This window comes from Centrocercus urophasianus, unplaced genomic scaffold, assembly GCF_019232065.1.
Source record: "Centrocercus urophasianus isolate 14NV4802_14NV808 unplaced genomic scaffold, USGS_Curo_1.0 seq_33, whole genome shotgun sequence".
Classification (NCBI taxonomy): Eukaryota; Metazoa; Chordata; class Aves; order Galliformes; family Phasianidae; genus Centrocercus; species Centrocercus urophasianus.
This window is the reverse complement of record NW_024884900.1, coordinates 1,324,024-1,342,044: the sequence shown is the minus strand read 5'-3', so window position 1 is coordinate 1,342,044 and position 18,021 is coordinate 1,324,024. Positions and strand designations below refer to the sequence as shown.

Sequence of the window (18,021 nt, the reverse complement as noted above, 5' to 3'; positions counted from 1 at the left end):
GGGCGGGACGGGGCACGAAGCGCACGGCCGGACGGCGGAGACGCGGCGGCTCAGCGCGCTCGGGGGAAGCCCGACGGCGGCGCCGGGCAGCGCATCCCGCCCGCCGGGCGCTGAACCCCAGCACCCCTGGCGGGACGGGGCCGCACCGCGCGTCGAATCGTCGCCTGGGCGGCCGCCGGCAACGGCGCGACTCACGGCGGGGGGGCCGTAACCTGTTCGACGGGACGGCAAACGAGCGTCGTGCCGCGCGGCTCTGCCTACTGCCGGGTACCCCATGTCGTGTTGTGAGGTCGGTTTATTCCTAACGCCGCAGGAACGGTGGAGGGGTTAGCAATGGCAAAACATTGTTTTCCCTTATGATAGGCCACATCGGCTCGGGCAGGGAGCAGATTGCTTCTCCCTGGGCCTCTCCACCCACCTCCAGGCACGCTGTTGCCTCCGGTGCCTGGGTTCTGGCCTTCAGCACAGCTCCAGCTCCCAGGCAGCAAAGATTCAATAGCACCGGCTTGGGGAGTGCACTCCAGCAGCGCTCTGGGCAGTGCAGCCCTGTGAGAAGCAGCAGCACGGCAGATGGGAAGCATTTTGCTCAGCACCAGCAGGGGCTCGATGCTGCTTGTGCTTCCTGCCCCCAGGACGTACACGTCCCACTCCTCAGGGAACAAGCGAAATCTCAGGGATTTCATTCCTGCTCCAGGGTCTCCTGGCTCTGGCTCAGCTTCCATGTTGGTCTGGTCAACATGGGAAGTGGCACAGTTTAACCAAACAGCTGAACCCAACTACGTCTCAGAACTGGAGAGGCGAGCCGAGGCTGCTTTAGTGTTCAGAAATATATGGGGGGGAAGAGGGAAACCCTCTACATGGGATATTATGGGAGAGAAGAACAAAATGCAGAACTCTATACAGGAGAGGCAGTGCTGGCTTTGAGCCAGAAACATCACATCTGGGACCCAGGTGGAAGTGAGGAGCAAGGAAACCCAGTGGAGTGAGAGCTGTCAGTGCGCCGCACACACAGCCCTCCTGCTGCCCCAGACCATAGGGCTGCAGGCAGCCCTCCCTCCTGCCAGGCTGGTTTCCCATAGAAAGCAACATTTGTGCCTCAAATTGGGTATGGGAGCTTCTCCCAATCCCCTCTGTCTCTAGATATATGCAACTGAGTTCCAGCTCCAAACCAACACCTGGCCAGGGCTCTGGTGCTTGGAAATGGATTGGAGGTCTCTGGAGCAGAGCCCCTGAACCTAGGGCCCTTCCTGCTGCTGGGCTCATCCCACCCAGCTCCTCTCCCCCTTTAAATAAGGCAGCAACAGCCCTCAGGCAGCTTGTGTTAAATTAAACCACCACAGCTGGCAGCTTCCTGCAGGACAGCTCACCAGTCAGGTGTGGATGTCTCCAGCGGGGTGTTTGGAGACAGCACAGCACTGATGGGACTTCGTGTTTCCCCCGTAAAGATTGCACCCCACAGGACTGAGCACGGCTGCATTTCCTTGGAGCCGGGAATCCCTATTCATGAGCAACATTGGCATTTGCTGTGCCTTGTGCTGAGCAGCCGCCCATACCAATGGGAGCACACGGAGACCAGGGGTGCTGGCTCTGTGCTGTTTGCATGGGAAACATTCCCTGCTGCATGTAAACTTGATTTCCAGCTAATTGATTACAGTTGGCCTCCATTCCTGTTACCCTAAGCAACCTCATCAATGTGCTCAGAGCAACCTCATTCCTTCCAGCTGCTGCGGGCAGGAGGCTGGCAGGGCCAGGCAGCTGCTCGCCAGCCCCGCTCCACTGCTTTTCCTCCAGCTCAGCTTTCCACTGGCACAGCCCTGCACTGAACATGCCCAGGGCCCTGGGCTGCCCACAGCCCCACTCACCCACCCTGAGAGGTTCCCCACCACAGGCATGCAGAGCACAATGCTCTGAGATCACTCAGGGAAGGAGGGCTGTACTTAGATGCACACTACTTGCAACAGCCTCTGGAAGAGGTCTGGGTGAGCATCGGCATGGAGGTGCCGTGCAATTTCTAGCAGTCACAGCAGTGAATTCACAGCTGCCTTCAATTGTATGGGTTTTGGTGCAGGCTGAAGCTGAGCACAGAGGTGCTGCCCAGCAATGAGAGGCCAACAGCCTGTGGCAGTGGCAGCAGCCTCTGAGCCCTGGGTGCAAACCACGCCGCCCCAGTCTTCAGCAGCATCACATAGGCATCAGAGCAGCTGTTTTTTGTGCAGCACATGGGAAAGCATCTCTCTTATCAGCTGGGCACATCCCTAGGAGAAGGGAGGCTGCATCGCACACCCCAGGAGGCACAGCCTGCCCACTGCTCTGCTCCACGCAGGTGCCCAGGCAGCCAGGGTCGCACACCCATACAATATGGGAGCTTCTCTGAGCTCTGCCTGCAGCCCAGATGCCGTCAGCTGGTGCCAAAATAAGCAGCATAGCTTTGGAACAGATACTCTCCCTCCCCTCTTGCTTTGAGAGACGTGGAATTGAGAACAGCCCCCAGAGCTCAGCCAGCTCACAGCCCTGACGCTGCACACAGCCATAGGATCCAGCTCACGCCTCCTCAAGGCTTCATTCTGTTTTTTAGAGAGCATTTGATGCACCCAGCGTGAGTTTAAGTAAGACACAGGTGGCTGCACTATGGGCCTGAGCAGCAGACACATGGAGTGCTGGAGCATACCAGGAGCTCCAAAATAAAAGGTGCTGCCTTAAAAGAAAAAAAAAAAAAAAAAAAAGGCAGCTTGCTTCTCATGGATAAAACCAGTTGCCAAGGGAAGCTCATCCCCAGAGCACAGCCCTGCATCACACAAGGGTTCATGAATACCCACATGCTGCAGGCCACGTCGCTCCAGCGCCCAGGAAAGGAGCAGAGCCGTGTCACCAGCTGTCACCTCGCAGGCAGTGTCACAGAGGCTGGGGCACCTGGAGAGGCTCAGGTCATGGGAGCAGCCCAGATTCCCACCGAGTGGAAGCAGCGCCACACCAGGCAGATAAAACCTCACTCTCTCCAAGCAGATGTGCTAGATGCAGGGCCACTGAACAGCGATAAGCCCAGGACCTCTCACAGCCAAACCACGCACGTCCCCTGTGTGGCAGGGAGCCATGCCTGAACGCAGCACTGACAGCAGTGTGCGCCGTGAGCATGGGGGCTGTGGTTGTGCTGGGGGCTGTGCAGGCAGCCAGGCCTGCTCACAGCTTCTGGGAGATAGACTGTTATCTCGAGTTCACATCTGACAGCTTCCATCCCGTGCTTGCCTAAGAAGGTAATGCAGGCAGCCAGCAGGAATCAGAGCAGGGCTTGGCCACAGGTGCAAGGTACGGCTGAGGCATCCTCCGTCACACCCACATCACCCCATGTCCCTGCTGTTTCCCAATCCAAAACCCAACCGCTCATTTCTCTGCTCACGAGGACACACCAATGGCAGCTCCAGGAGTACATCACCAGTGGGCCAGGGGCTGCAGTTCCCATTCCACCTCCCAGCTTTGCTGTGGTGGTGCCCGCAGAGTCAAGGCAGCCCTCTGGCCTCGAGCCCATCTTGAGCTCCCTCAGACCTGGCACGAACGAGCTGTGACCCTGAGAACAGCCGTACTTTGTGCTCTCTGCTGAATTATATTTTAAACGCCGTTCTCCAAGACCATTTCCAAAGCAATTTGCTGTTTGGCCTAGCTAGGAAGGGCCCTGAGCAGATTCGTTTCAGCGCCTGCAATATTGACTCTTCTCTTTACTGCGGCGTTTGTCATCTCTTAAAATGAATAACTTTACCTCTCCTGGGAAGGGGGAGAAACAGCCTCAGTGCTGATACCTCATACACCCAGCCCACAGACCTGCTTCAAATCTCAGATGATGCTCTGGGAAAGAAACTGGGGGCTTCTGCTGCTTTGCTTTGTTGGGAGCAAGGCTCTCTCTGCACCTGCTCCACCCCATGCCCTGAGCTCACTGGGCCCCTTTCGGTGCACTCTCAACACCCCCAGTGCCACACGGTCCTTGGGTTCTGGTGGGGATGAGCAGAAGGCAGCACCAGAGCAGGGCCCCCCCTCAGCACCAGCCTGCAGGCCCAGGGCTCGCCATGCAGGGGGAGGAGAGCCAGAAGGTGTTTTCACCTCTGCTAGGTACAGTAGCACGGCACCGACATGTAACGCAATGCTTACTGCAGTCCTGACTCACACCCCTTAGGAACAAGTCAGTGCCTCTGCTCTCAAGCCAGAAGAGTTCTTAAAAAAGAAAATCCTCCAAATCCCCCTATAAAGTCACAGAAAAAGCCACCCAGCACCCCTGGGATGAGAACTTTGAAGTTCAGAGCTGCCAACTCATCACTGGGAGACCAACAAGCAGGGCCCTCCGGCATCCCAGAGACCACAGCACATTTAACCATGACGTCTGCCTGTTTCTGTCTCAGTCTCCTGAGCTCTCAGAGGTGCTTTCAGGCCTTTCTCAGAAAACCCAGAAACCAAGAATGCTTTCCTGGGGGAATTGCAGTTTTCATTAATGGAAACCTGTGTCTCTGGGAACCAAAGCCAGAGGAAGAAACACCAACCACTACATGACTTGGAACAAGAGAGCTGTAAGCACCATCAGCAATAGCCTTTCTGAGGGAGCAGACCGCCCAACACACAAACTATTACAGAGATATTATCTGACTGCTTCTAAAGCTCCCTTACCAGGAGAGGAGCTGCTGTGCTGCCAGGAGACCCAGCCTGGTGAGCACACTCAGCCCCACAAAGACACGCACCCAGCAGCCACCTCACCCATCTCCTGCTACACGCACCTGTCTCTCCTTTCTCTGGGGGGATCAGCACAGACAGACCGCACAGCTTAGCAGCAGAAACGCACATGGCGCCCAACGCAAACTCACCGGACTCGGTAGAACACGGTCATGGAGCACGTTGGAGCCATCAGGAGAGAAATGCTGGTCGCAGTGGGCAGAAGCAAGGTGCCTCCTGCAGTGAATGCTGGGAAGGACCAGCTGGTCACTATGAGCCCACCCCCAAGGACAGCTGGTGCACACCTGGGGCCGTTAGGGGTGGGCTAATCCAGGCTGTAATTAATGAGGCCCTTCCCCCACCCCTCGTCAGGCACAGGAGAGAAACAGCTGCTTCCACCTGGGGCAGGAGGGGGACTGCACCAGTCCCCAGTACTGTTACCAGGGGCCCCCGCTGAGCTCAGTACATGGCATAGAAGCACCCCAACCATGTGGACACGTGTGGCAATGCCACCTCTGTGATGTGTGTGTGCCTGTGTCCTGAAGCTTGGTTGCATAGGCTGACTGCTCACATGCAGCCAGGATGGAGTCGTTTACTTGAGCCTTCTGTAACAAACCCTGACCCTGCCAGCACCTGGAGCCTCCCCCTGCAGGATGGGTGGCCCTTGGCTCTGTGGGGCTCACTGCTCACTCCATTCCATTCTCAGTTGTTTGTTGGTTTGGTTTGGTTTTTTGGCATGCAGCAGGAGTTGGTAAGAGCCTTTTCCTCTCTGCCCCAGCATAATGATGGGAACCATTTCATGAAGAGTAACAGCTTTGAGTTACAGAGGGGGCGAAGCAGAGTAAATTAGGCATATTAAGAATAGCAAATTGTTTCATACGAGTGAAATCAGAAGCTGGCTGGGACTAGGCAGGAGTGTTAGGAAGGTGCAGCTGTGAGGGCAGGTAACGACTCACACCTGCTGCTAGCTTTGGTCATCACTCAGGACTACCACAACCACCACGGGCATGGATCTGCCACACAGCAGAGGCAGCATGCTGTACGTCAGCTGGCTGATGCTGGGGAAGGTGCTGCTCTCTGCATCCTCCTGCCTCCCCAGCCCTCTGCTCTCATCGCTGTGCACCTCGGTTGTGTTGAGTTTGCTCAGAGCATGGCAGCAGCCTCAGCAGTTGCTTATGTAATGAAATCCTTCCTGAAACATTAACTGTTTCTCGTCCAGAGTTGCTCTACTTCACACAGAGGCAGTGCTGCCAGGTATCGGCCATTTGGAGCTCTGTTGCTGCTCTTTTCCTGGCTGTGCAGTGTCCACTTAGTACAAAGCTGCTCGTCTATCTGTCCTTGGCCTCTGCTGAGAGTGAGCTGTGCACAGGCAGCTTGCTGCCAGCCCGGAGCTGTGGAGTTTGCAGAGCAAGCCCAGCTCGTTGCATGCAAATGGCCAGATAAGTTGCTGCCTGCAAGCAGGAACCACTTTATGGAAAGCAGCAGAGCCCTTCTCAAAGCACCCCAAGCCCCCGCAGCACACTTGCAGGGCTGGGTCCGCACGGGGCTGCCGCTGGCTGTCATGCTGCCAAAACCAAGCCTAGCTCTCACCGCTGGGAAAATCCAGCTTGTCCCTATTCATGTTGCATACCAAAGGGTTCCCATTTCCTCTCTGCTGCCTTTTGGCATTGACGATTTTTTGGTGCTCCTGTGTGGAGCCAGGAGTTGGACTCGATAATCCTTATGGGACCCTTCCATCTCAGGATGTTCTGTGAAGATCTCACCTACAGCAACTGCCCTCCCGTTTGCCAAGTCCAAAGCCCAGTGACCTGAACCTCAACCCTCCTGCACATTGCCACTCATGCCACCATGAGGACTTGGGGGATGTTTCTGCTCAAATGTTTCTCTAAAGCAAGGAACTCAGCACCCAATGGCCAGGAGGAGACAGATCCCTGCCCTGCTGGAGCTGCCCAAGTCCAGTGCTGAGCTTCCTCATCCCAGGCAGCGGCAGGTCAGCTGGGCAGGTGACATCAAGGAAACAGAGATCAGCCAATTTTGCTGGCCGACTCCCTGCGGTGAAAGCTGAGCTGAGACTGAGCAAACAAAGGCCCTGGATTCAGCATTTATTAGATGAAACAGGCCAGATCCTCCTGCACAGCCCTCTTTGGAGCAGCCCTGCCCAGCCCTGCAGCTGCAGCGTGTTTGCAGGTCACCTCCCCACTAATGCTCCCCAGCCCTCCTGGAGGACAGCGTGGAGTTACAATCCTGTTTGGATTTGTGTGCTGCCAGAGCCGCATCCCGCCCTGCCTGCCGGCCCTGCAGCGGGCGCACTGCCTGCCAGCCTCCAGCACCGCTCTCGTTGCTCTCGGCCCATTTCACCTCACTCTGTTTTGCTCCTTCCACTCTCAGGACGTGTGTTATCTCTGGTCTAGATGGAGAATCAAAAGGGGATGCTGTCTCAGTCCTGTTCATCCCAAAAGCAGGATGCTGTGGCTCTCAGTACCAACTTGCCTTTCTACAGCCTCTGTGTCCATGCAGAGAAGCTGTGATCCTCCTTTCCAGTCCTTGGAAAGCTACCTAATTTGGTGGCTAAACATCCTCAGGGTGAGATGCTGCCTGGTGCCCTCTCTCAGACCCAGCTGGTGCATAACAAACCCATGCTCTCTTCTCTTCCCAGCTCAGTGTTGGATGTGCTCTGAGATACCCCAGTCCCAGCAGCCCTCTGCCTCCAGGTGCCATGCGGTGCTTGGGAGTAGCTTGTTCTCGAGTGTAAGTGCCCAAATCCTTTGTGTTGCCGGTAGTAGTTACTTGAATAGGGATTTCCCCTGCTCTGAGAACCCAATTCCTTTGAAACGCCATGATGTTCCCTGCTGTTCCAGCTGGGTGCCTGCAGTGGGAAGCTGAGTGCTCACATCTGCAGCAAAAATCTTCCTGTTGGAGCACGAACTTCTGCAGCACCGGCACTTTGGGCCCACAGTTTCAGGAGCTGCTCAAGTAGCTGCCAGCAGGGAACAAGCCACAGAGGAGACTGCGTTATGCTCATTAAGTTACCATACTGCAAACCCGTGCCAAAAATCTGCTGGCAGCGCTACCAGCCACTGCTGAGACCTGCCAGTGCTTTCCAGAGCCTGGGATGCTGACAGACCACGGCGTGGCAGCATCGGGCCTGGGGCACTGCAGGCACTGCAGGCACAGTCTCAGCCCTTCGAGGGGGCCCATGAGAACTCTGCCCCCACCTCAGCCTCTCCCACACCAAGCTCCAGCTGGAGGCCACATAGGTAGACTTACATGACTTACAAGGTATTAATGCTTCGTGGCTCATCCCCTTGCTTGCAGCTTCTAAACTGGCTTTGGAGAAGTCCTAAAGGAGTAAGGGAGATAAAAACAGAACTTTTATTTTCCACTCTGGCCTTTGAAATAGCAGGAGTGCCCAGATCGTGCCCTTCCTGGGGCCCACAGCGGAGGTGGCCGGGGATAAATGGCTCACACAGGCAAACCCACACCTCTGTGGAGCGTGTCTTTCTCCAAAACATTAGTCAGTTATTAAAGCAGCAGGAAAAGAGCCTCCCTTGTCCCTACCTCTGCTTCAGTTTTACTCTCTGTTTGACATAACCAGGTCACTCTTTCCACACTTCCCCAGCCTCACTGGGAACCGATTACTGATCGAGATGGACGTGACTCACTGCCTTTTTTAATGAGCAATTTTCCTATGTTTATGTGCTTTGGCAGAGACTTTCTTATACCTAAAAAAGGAGAAGGGTGGCATTGGGGAGAAGGCAGGGTACATTGCTGGCATCTATATCCAGTCTGCGTGAGATGTTTCTCACCCTCTCCTTGGATTCCAGCCAGTTGGGAAGTTACTGCTTTTGAACACGAAAAAAGGCATCACTAATCTTCCACAAGCTAATCTGGATGAAACGCTGCCCAGGCCCACAGGTAGGCTGCCTAAGCCCTTGACAACTAATTGGAGCTAATTAGGTTAGAAGATTTTTGTGTTAATATCTGTTTAGGCTGTGCCTGGGGGCCCCATGGTAATAAGCATCGTACAAACCCAGGGCAGCCTTACCCACGGAGGTTTGCCAGTAGGAGATTGTCCAGGCCACAGCAGGGTGAGTTGGGTTTTCCTTCTCTCTTGCACAGACTCAGGCTCATCGGACAGGTGCCCCACTCACGTGGTGTTTGCTTGTGTTTTGCAGTGACTAAGCGGAGGAAGCACTTGCTATCCTTGCACTACCGGGCCAGACAATCCTTCCCTCGGCTGCAGATCCCACTGGATCCCTTCCCATAATGGAGGTGTGAGTGCCAAGATCCTCCATGACCTCCAGAAGCCACAACTCCTTGCCGAGAACTCTGATGGCTCCACGAATGCTTTCCGAAGGTGCTCTGGGGGGCATTGCCCAAATCACCCCCTCGCTGTACCTGAGCCGGGGCAGCGTCGCCTCCAACCGGCACCTGCTCCTGTCCCGAGGGATCACCTGCATAATCAACGCAACCATCGAGATCCCCAACTTCAATTGGCCCCAGTTTGAATATGTCAAAGTGCCTTTGGCTGACATGCCCAACGCCCCCATCTCCTTGTACTTCGACAGCGTTGCCGACAAGATCAACAGCGTGGCACGGAAGCACGGGGCCACCTTAGTCCACTGCGCGGCCGGCGTGAGCAGGTCAGCCACCCTGTGCATCGCCTACCTGATGAAGTACCATAAGGTGTCCCTCTTCGAGGCATACAACTGGGTCAAATCAAGGCGCCCTGTTATACGCCCCAACGTGGGCTTCTGGAGGCAACTGATAGACTACGAGAGGAAGCTGTTTGGGAAGACAACGGTTAAAATGGTACAGACACCATATGGCATCATCCCAGACGTTTACGAGAGAGAGAGGAGACCCCTGATGCCTTACTGGGGAATTTAATGTGACTGCAGACGGGAAGCACAGCAGAAGGGACATGCTGTTCCAAGTCGACCAGACTGGAGATGTTCCCTTCTCTTTCTACAGCCAACTTTGGTTCTTTACCATACAGCAGAACCTCAACTAATTTTCACCTCACTAACCCGCAAGGCCAACAGTTCCCTTCGAAGCATTTCTCTCTACAGGGATTCCCCCATCCCATTTTTCTCTGATTTAGCAGAATGAGATCTTCTTATAAGTTTATTCCTTTCATAAAGCCTCCCTCTCTTTTTAGTCAGTTTATTAGTATCCTATGAGGAAAGGCCTACGAGGCGTTCGGCAGAATTAATGAACAAAGTGCGCTTTGTGATGCGGTAGCCTGGATATTTCTTTAATAGCTTGTTTGCTTCCTTGCAGAATCCTGTAGTGGTTTGGGAGCAGCACTGGCACCACAGGAAGTCCAGCTCTAACAGCATGGCTTCCAGGAGCAGGGAGGAGGTAGTGCAGGGTTGTGTTGCTAGTGCTGGTGTTTTCTTTAACATCTGTAGTGACTCTCAGTATATAGTGTTTGAGATCTTTAGTCAGCTCTTAATCTGTATTAAAAGTCAAAAAGAATGAAGTCAGTCCGTGTCAGGCACAAGTGAAATAAAATTTGACTGATTGGAATCAAGTAAATACCAAGCCCTTCTTCACTCATTCCATGCCAGGGCAATAGTCCTGGAATACACCGACACTTCTGAAAAGTACGGCTGGTGTTCCGTGGGTGGAAAGGAAACACAATTTGTGAACGTGTGGCTCAAAGCAGCAGCAGGAGGTTAACCCTTCCCTTCCCACCACACAGCCAAGGGGATGTTTAGGAAACGCTGTGTGCGTGGCCACCTTCCTAAAGGGCTGAGTTGCATTTCCTAACATTCAGACAAGCAGTGGACTGGAAGTAGGTACACCCACTGGAGTACTTTGCTCTAGATACGGTCGTGATCTGCCTTAGCCCATTTCTCAAACACTTCATTATGTCCTCAAGGTTATGTTGCATTCTAGAATTGTTCTGCACAAAAAGGCGATCTGTTTCACCTCCGGACGGGGATGGCGGTACGGAAAAGGCTTTGCCTCGCTCTGTTCGTGATGAGAAAGATTCCAACTGGAGACATGGAGAAACCTGTCTGTGGCACAGCTGCTGCCTCCTGGGCACCGCTGCCCTCCCCGCAGATGGAGCAAGACCTTCCTGTCCTCTGCTGCATCCCTGCCGGATGAGTACGCAGATTGCTGGATGCTGAGATAGCTATCTGATTTAAATGAGATTCTATACTTGTAAAAAAAAAATCAATAAAGAGTAAACTAGAACATGTGTTGGCTTCCTGTTCAGAACTGTGCTAATGTATCTGAAGTAGCAGTGGGAACATGGTGTAATCCTGAGCAGCACTTTACACAAGTCTGGAGAAATAATTCTGTGTTCCAAGCAGTTTCGAGGTGTCCCCCATTCCTGACAGTCATTGCAACATCCAGGCGGTTCAGTTAGTGATGCAAATTCCTCAATATTTTAAGGGCATCCAGAGTCCAAAAAGAGTTTCCTGTGTGCACCTACAGCCCATTCCACCTGCAAACCTCTCTTGGGGTGCAGTAGCCAAAACTGCAGCTGGAAAACCCCCAGCACTGAGCACCAGGTTTTCCAACTCCCAGCACCTGGATCACAGGGCACTTCCGTATCAAGCACAACAGAGCAGCCCTGCAGCGCCAGAGGGAATTCTTTTCAGATGAGCAAGAATCGAGTTTCAGCCCGCAGAGATAAAAGGGAGATTTGCCACACGCTGTGTTCAGTTCAGGTTTCAGCGGTCGTGTCTCTTTGCACTGTTTGCAGTGACAAACAAGCAGGCGTATCACACTGACTGTCCATTTGAAAATATACTATTTTTTTTTCCTTTGGAGTTAAATATCACCAGGGAAGTGGTAAGAAAGGAAGTACAGATTAAAAATAGGACTAAGAATTAGTTGGGAGAAATCCTAAAAGCATGTCACTTAGAGGGGAAAAAATACTTAAAAAAAAAAAGGCTTTCAAAATTAAACTTTTCCTAAAGAATTGAGTAGGCCTATTTTAACAGTATTTTCTGCACAAAAACTAGAAGGGAAACCTTCTCCACTTGGAATAGCTAGATGTATATTTTGCACACACACTGCTTCAGTGCTGGGGGAGGAGACAGTACCAATTGTTCAACAACCAAAGCACAGAGTGACTTGGAAGCAATAAGAAATGCAATCCCCTCACAAAAGCATATCATGAAATAGAGAACTCATCCAGAATGCCCAGCAGAGATTTGAGAGAAGCGCATTGGTACCAACAGCTTAGAGGCACCTCTCCACAGAAGTTTCTCCTTCCAATAGAAGATATTTACCTGTGCCTCATTTTCCCCCAAACGGTTTTTGTGCACCTTGAAGTCAACAGAAGCAGAAGAGGTGACTCCAAGCGTCTGGAAGCAGGGCAGCACGACGTGAGGAAGCACCATTCCTCCTGATTGCCATCGTCCAGAAGATGTCCTTGTTTGCAGAACACTGTAGGTGCCACTCAGTGAGACACCTTCCAGTCGTTGGCCACAGGGATTCTGCATCCGCGAGCATTCAGCACGTGGCCCCAGCTGTGCCCTCCAAGCACCCCTGCAGGGATTTCTGCAGCGACTCTGGCACAGCACAGACTGAAACAGCTCCAACTGCAAATGGTGAAATCACTTCTAGAAGACAAACAATGCTCACCCAAAGGGGACAAGAAGGAATCACAATATAAATAGATTTCTTCTGACCTCTTTTCTTCATAGTATTGAGAACTGGAATTAAATACAGGCCCAGAAATCAAAAAGACATCTTCCAGAAGAAGCAGCTTGGACAATAGCAGCTTTTATTGAAAAGGCCGCCTTTGTTTCAAGTTTAATCAATCTGACACAAAGCTGAGAAGGGAACTGCATTCCACAGGGTGTCAGCTTCCTCCCATCCCTTGGCTTCCCCTCATGGCACCATGTGCTGCTCAAGGAGAAGCTGCTCAAAGCACGCCAGGCGAGGAGAAGCTGCTGCCAGAGATGGAGAACCATCAACACCAAGAGCTGAGCATTCCCATCCCACACAGCACGGCAGGGAAATGGGGCAATAAGGAAACAGAGCAGTAAGGAAACAAACAGGCTAGAGCCACCGGTTTGCTCTCCAGCACTTCATCCACCGAGACAAAGCACACTGAGATAGCGCAGAAGCATCAGGAGTACAATGGGGCAAACCATGCATAAAGTAACCGAGGGAACAATCTCTTCAAACTCCAAATATACACACAAAGGAAGATCACTTTCCCAGCTCCAGCGATTACAGACATTAGAAAAAACAAAACCACATTTCTCAGTTTTTTTCCTAATCAGTGTCCAGAAAAAGGAGTTGCATTTACAAAATTCAGCACAGCCAAAGCAGAAGGCAGCATGTCCATCAGCCCGTACGCAAAGGAAGCAGGGAACGCAGTCTGTTACAATGCACCATAGAAAATACCATCACCTTGGATACAGATTGGCTAGCAGCGCCACATCCGAGGGAGCTGAATGCAACAGTGAGTCATTGTAACAAGCGGGATGTGCAAGGGAAACGATCCTCCTGAGCAATGCCTGTACCGAGGGTATCTGCACGAACAGCATTTGGTGTTCGGTGTGCTCCCGTGACGTCAAAGCCTTCAGAAAAACCATTTCTGCTGCTCACAAACGCAGCAATGCTGCTGGCTGCTTCCCCTTCTGCAGGCAGCAGTGACGGCAGTGCCGCACCTCTCCATGCTCCTCTGCAACTGTTAACACAGATTCCTTATTTTTATGGCCAGAAGACACACTAGATCCATCTCAGAGAGGAAACTTCCCTGCTTAACGAGTACATTACGAGAGAAACATCACTGAAACGCATTTTTATGACAGCATAGCTCATATGGTATTTGAAATATTGATTGCTTTAAGTTTCACATTGTGGCCTGTTTCCTTCATGGCGTTCTCTAATTAAAGACAAACAAACCTATCCAGTTAAGTGCTCAGGAACCGCGATGGAAACCCATGCTAACAATAAACTCCCTTTTCCCAATATAGCACTTCCACAAGCACAGCCTTTGCATCAGCCAGACACTCCAAACCACTCGAGAGGTCCCCTCGCTCGCAGCAAGGAGTGCAGCAGTGCCCAAGTGCTCCAGGCATTCAGCTGCACGCTGCGTGCTGCTCTGCACAGACCCCAAACATCAGTGGGAACACTTACCCTGGTGATGCATGCAGCCCCTCATTAGCAGGGAAAACAATCTCAGAAGCTATGGTGCTGTCACTGTTTCATGCCTAATAAATGAAACAGCAAATAGTGACTGCCTTTTGTTTTTTTTAAACATATAATTACTGGGCAGCAGAAGGCAAGCAGTCACTGTCACATGATGAAAAATCCACCATTTGATGAGCTTGAGCTTGCAATTGGAGGCACGAGTTGTTGTTCCTTGAATGAGCTAATCTCAGGCAGCAGGAAGGTTGATTTTAATTTGTCTGAATAAGGGACCAGACATCTAACAATCCTATTAGCCAAGATTCTTTCATTTGGCATAATAAATAGTTTAGTATAGTTAAGAATTAGTAAATAAATCAATCACAGAACCACAGAATGGTTAGGGTTGAAGGGACCTCAGGGCCCACCTGCTCCAACCCCAGCACCATCAGGCTGCAGATATCACTACTGAAACTCATCAGGCATGACCTCCCCTTGTGAAGCCACACTGCCTACTCCTGTTATTTCCTTCTCCCTCACATACCTGGAAATGGTTTCCAGGACAAGCTGTTCCATCACCCTGCAGGGACTGAGGTGAGGCTGAGTGACCTGTGAGGTTCCATGGGTCCTTCTTTTTACAGACAATAGGACGTGTGTTTGCCTCCAGTCTTTGGGAACTTGATGATGACAGAAAGGGGCCCCACAGTCACATAGGTCAGCTCCCTCAGTACTGCATCCCATCGGGGCCCATGGACTTGTGAATGTCCACTTTCCTGAACTGCTCTTTTCCTCTTTATAATTTCAATTTCAGCAAATAATTATGGGTCAGTGTCAGTTATTCATAATGGAGGCAAGGCAAAGCTGGAAAAGCTGTTGACATCCTTGGAGAAAAGGGACTTTCAACTTTGAGAAGTCAAAGAATTAAGCAGCAAGATGTACCTGATGGATACACACCACAGTGCATTCTCTGCAAACTGAACAAAACTGTGCAGAGGTAAGGCTCTCAAAATAATGCCATGAAGCTCCCAATGGGTTTAAAATTCCAAAAGTAGCTGCTGATGGCACTGTTATCTGGGTGTTGCACTGGAAGAAAGAGTCAGGTATTTTAGATGTCTGCGCAACACTTTGCAGTAGTCTATGACTTCTTCCTGTTTAGGCAGGCGCCCCTCCTGAAAGCAGCAGAACAGCAGACTGGCAACAGACTGCTTCAGCAGACAGCCTGCTTGAGGAGACAGCTTCCAGGGTGAGATCACACCTGTCCCCAGCAGGAGCTGAGGCCCACCTGTGCTGCCAATTCTGGGAGTCAGGAAAACACATTATTACAGCCAGCACTAGGTTGCACACGTTACATGCAGGCATCCCATCAAGTAGCACATGTTAAAATACAAAAAGGTAATATACACAGGAGCAGACATGGCAACAGTGGAGTCCAATTTTCAACAGTGATGCAGCCACACAACCACCAAAGCATTGGGCAAAACAAACCCCACCCGTAGTCCAAGAAGGGGTGTCACCTAGGATTTGCAGAGAACAGCACAGACTGCAAGTTCCCAAACCCAGCTGTCTGCACTAAAGAACCTGGATACGAAGGGGAAATTTGTAACAATTTTCCAAGTTCTTATCATCCAGTACTAACTACTCAGAAGTTTGAATATGGTATAATTTACAATTCAGAACGGTGACAGCATGAATATAGAACGCCTCTCTGCCATCTAATTCCTCCCATATCAGTAATTCACTTTGCCTTGAAAGTAACCACAACTTGAGCACTGTGTGCATGTAATAGTAGAGCAGCAAATATTTAAAGAAAAACATCATGGTCCAGACACCAAAAACACTAAGAAAAGATTTGTTTGACAGTACCTACTTTGAGTACTTAAGTAGTCATTTCTATGCAAATCAATCTAACACTTCAGTTCACCTTGGAAGCTATGTCCTCTCTGAGGTCTGCATTTGGTTAGCAGACTGCTTGTTTGTTTGACAGAGGCCAGCCCACCCTCATCTTGATAAAGATTGAAATGCCACATTTTACGCCACTCGACAATTTTTCCCAGATGTTTCTGAAACCCCAGCCATTTCCAGGAGAATTCTTCATGGTGAACTTCTATATGTGGCAGTGGCTTTCATTCACGATTGTACAAAAGCCAAAATGAAGCATTTCAAACGAAGAATCCTTTCCACTCACTCGATCACACCATTCATTTCACCTGATCCTCCACCTTCGGCACAACCGTTTCAGAGCAGGTCTGGCAAAATGAGACCCGGAGGCTTTGGTTCCACACAGTTGATCCAGAAGTTTGCACAGCTCGCATGGTACTGGTGCCCTCCATATGCCAGCTTAAAATTATCCGTTTCTGAATTGAAGGCCTGGAGTAACAAGAATTGAAACAAGCGTGACCGTCTCACCTCCTCCGCGCTCCAGAAACGAGAGTGGAAAATGGACATCACACAGGTGATCACCCCAGAATGGCAAATCATGGTAGAGCCTGGACCCTCTTTCTCTGAACTGAATAAACCATTTTCACTTGCAGAAGCACAGCAGCCAAACTAATCCTTTCTCTTAGTCTGCAAAATGCTTGCAGGTGGGCAAAACCTACCACCCTCATACCTGATGCATACCTGCCTGTCACACCACACATCAGCAGTGCCCCATCTGATGCCTGTAACTCACTGTGCTCCACGCAGCTTCCAGAACAAGGCCAGTTCTGCCAGCCAACAGCCACCTGCCACGCTGCCTTCACCAGTCAGACTCTGCTGTGACAGAGGCTGGTGCTGCCTCTGATATTAACGTTATCCCACCATACTCCAGGCTGAGTTTGGTCCACTTCCTTCTGGTAATTGAATCTGTTTTACGACTGGATGCACGAAGCCACAAACAAGCTTAAAATTTCTCCATGTATGTTGCTAGGTGATACTGCTTAAATGTGACGGGGAACTGAATTTTTATTTTTAAGTAAATCTAGACTGTTTGTGATATAACACTGATTTTTTTTTCCCCAGTTCAGAAAGAGAACATTTAGCAGCTGTTCCTACTTCAGCAGAATTTCCAGTGCTTCACAACTACCTATTTAAAAAATATTTTAACCATGTTTCCCAGATTCTGGATTTCCTGCACAGACTTCTAAAAATGCCATTGCCTACTGCATATACACGAAAGTCAGTATTTGTACCAGAAACCCCTGCAGCTCCCCCCTCTTCTGCCACAGACATGCAGGCAGCTATGAACTCAGAAACTCTCTGCAGGGACTTTTCTACCACACAACAGAAGGAGCACAAAACCAGAAAGCTGTTCACAAGGTATGAGCATGCAGACAAGACGAAAGGCAGGCTCTGGAGCATGTTAGTTGATCAGATCAAGTATTAATAGTAACAGAAAAAATGACTGGAAGAAAAGGGGGTCATGATTGGTACAATTGAGAATGACAGCTGAAGGCCAGCTAGCAGTTCAGCCTTTCACACTCAACTAGGAATGATTCTATAAAGAATGTTTTTTACACGTTCATACTTTTTTAGGAAGCTCTTCCACAGGTTTCTCTTCTTTCTGAAATAACGTTGAAACCAAAAAGTCAGCAAAACTGCCGATACACATTAATTGGTTGGCATAATTACTCTGTACACATCCTGGGATTCCCTCCCAGCTCTGCTAATTACAACAGTCCCCTCCTGGTGATCCTTGGAGATGCATTTCATAAAGAAACGTTATTATAATACTTTTAATATGTGCACATTTCAGTCTCAGCATCCCAGTTCCTTCCCAGCGACGAGCCATTGACCTCATCAGCCCTTTCTCCACATCTCTGTTGCATGCAGAGCCCAGTGAACGCAGGCCATTGACTATGAGAATCCCATCTATTTATGGGTCAGATTTTGCCTTTGCCACTTCCAGTTACAAATTAAAATTTAAAATTCATAAATATGCCCCAGGCCTAAATGGAAGCCAAAACTATAAATTAAAAAGGAGTTTAGTGACAGAGGCCGTATACTTACTTTACTTCTGGAATCCACATTTAGGAGGCACACTCCACAGGCAAGGTCTTGGGCGTTTTTAATCCCTGGGCGCAGCATACAAGAAGAGAAATCCAGTGAGTTTTCATCTGGCTGAAGAAATGAGACAATAAAGTTTAGGCATTTTCAATGAGTATCAGACCTCATAATAAGAATAATCGATCTGGTTGCAAGAGAGAGCTGTGGTATCCCAACAGGCAACGCGGAAGAGATGGCACA

The 18,021-nt window shown here is 50.7% G+C and overlaps 2 protein-coding genes across 8 annotated transcripts in view; one reads left to right on the top strand and one right to left on the bottom strand.

The window, feature by feature from the left end:
- The first annotated feature begins 400 nt into the window (after positions 1-400).
- DUSP14 (dual specificity phosphatase 14) lies at positions 401-10,900 on the top strand. Its single transcript, XM_042830497.1, has one exon. It carries the CDS (start codon positions 8,983-8,985, stop codon positions 9,577-9,579), a length of 597 nt encoding a protein of 198 aa, XP_042686431.1. The 5' UTR covers positions 401-8,982; the 3' UTR covers positions 9,580-10,900.
- Positions 10,901-12,422: 1,522 nt separating this feature from the next.
- The window catches only part of SYNRG (synergin gamma), a 32,657-nt gene continuing 27,058 nt past the window's right edge, over positions 12,423-18,021 (bottom strand). For 4 of the 7 annotated variants that reach the window (XM_042830490.1, XM_042830493.1, XM_042830494.1 and 1 more), the window contains 3 exons: positions 17,785-17,895; positions 17,303-17,338; positions 12,423-16,164 (listed from right to left, as the gene is read on the bottom strand). In XM_042830490.1, the coding sequence (XP_042686424.1) occupies positions 16,033-16,164; positions 17,303-17,338; positions 17,785-17,895 (279 nt within the window). In that variant the 3' untranslated portion in view covers positions 12,423-16,032. The remainder of the gene's footprint in view (positions 16,165-17,302; positions 17,339-17,784; positions 17,896-18,021) is intronic. The other 3 variants (XM_042830492.1, XM_042830496.1, XM_042830491.1) reach the window with 2 other exon arrangements.

What these genes read in the sequence shown, in the direction of transcription:
- DUSP14 (XM_042830497.1), top strand. Translation starts at nt 8,983, where the DNA reads ATGACCTCCAGAAGCCACAACTCCTTGCCGAGAACTCTGATGGCTCCA.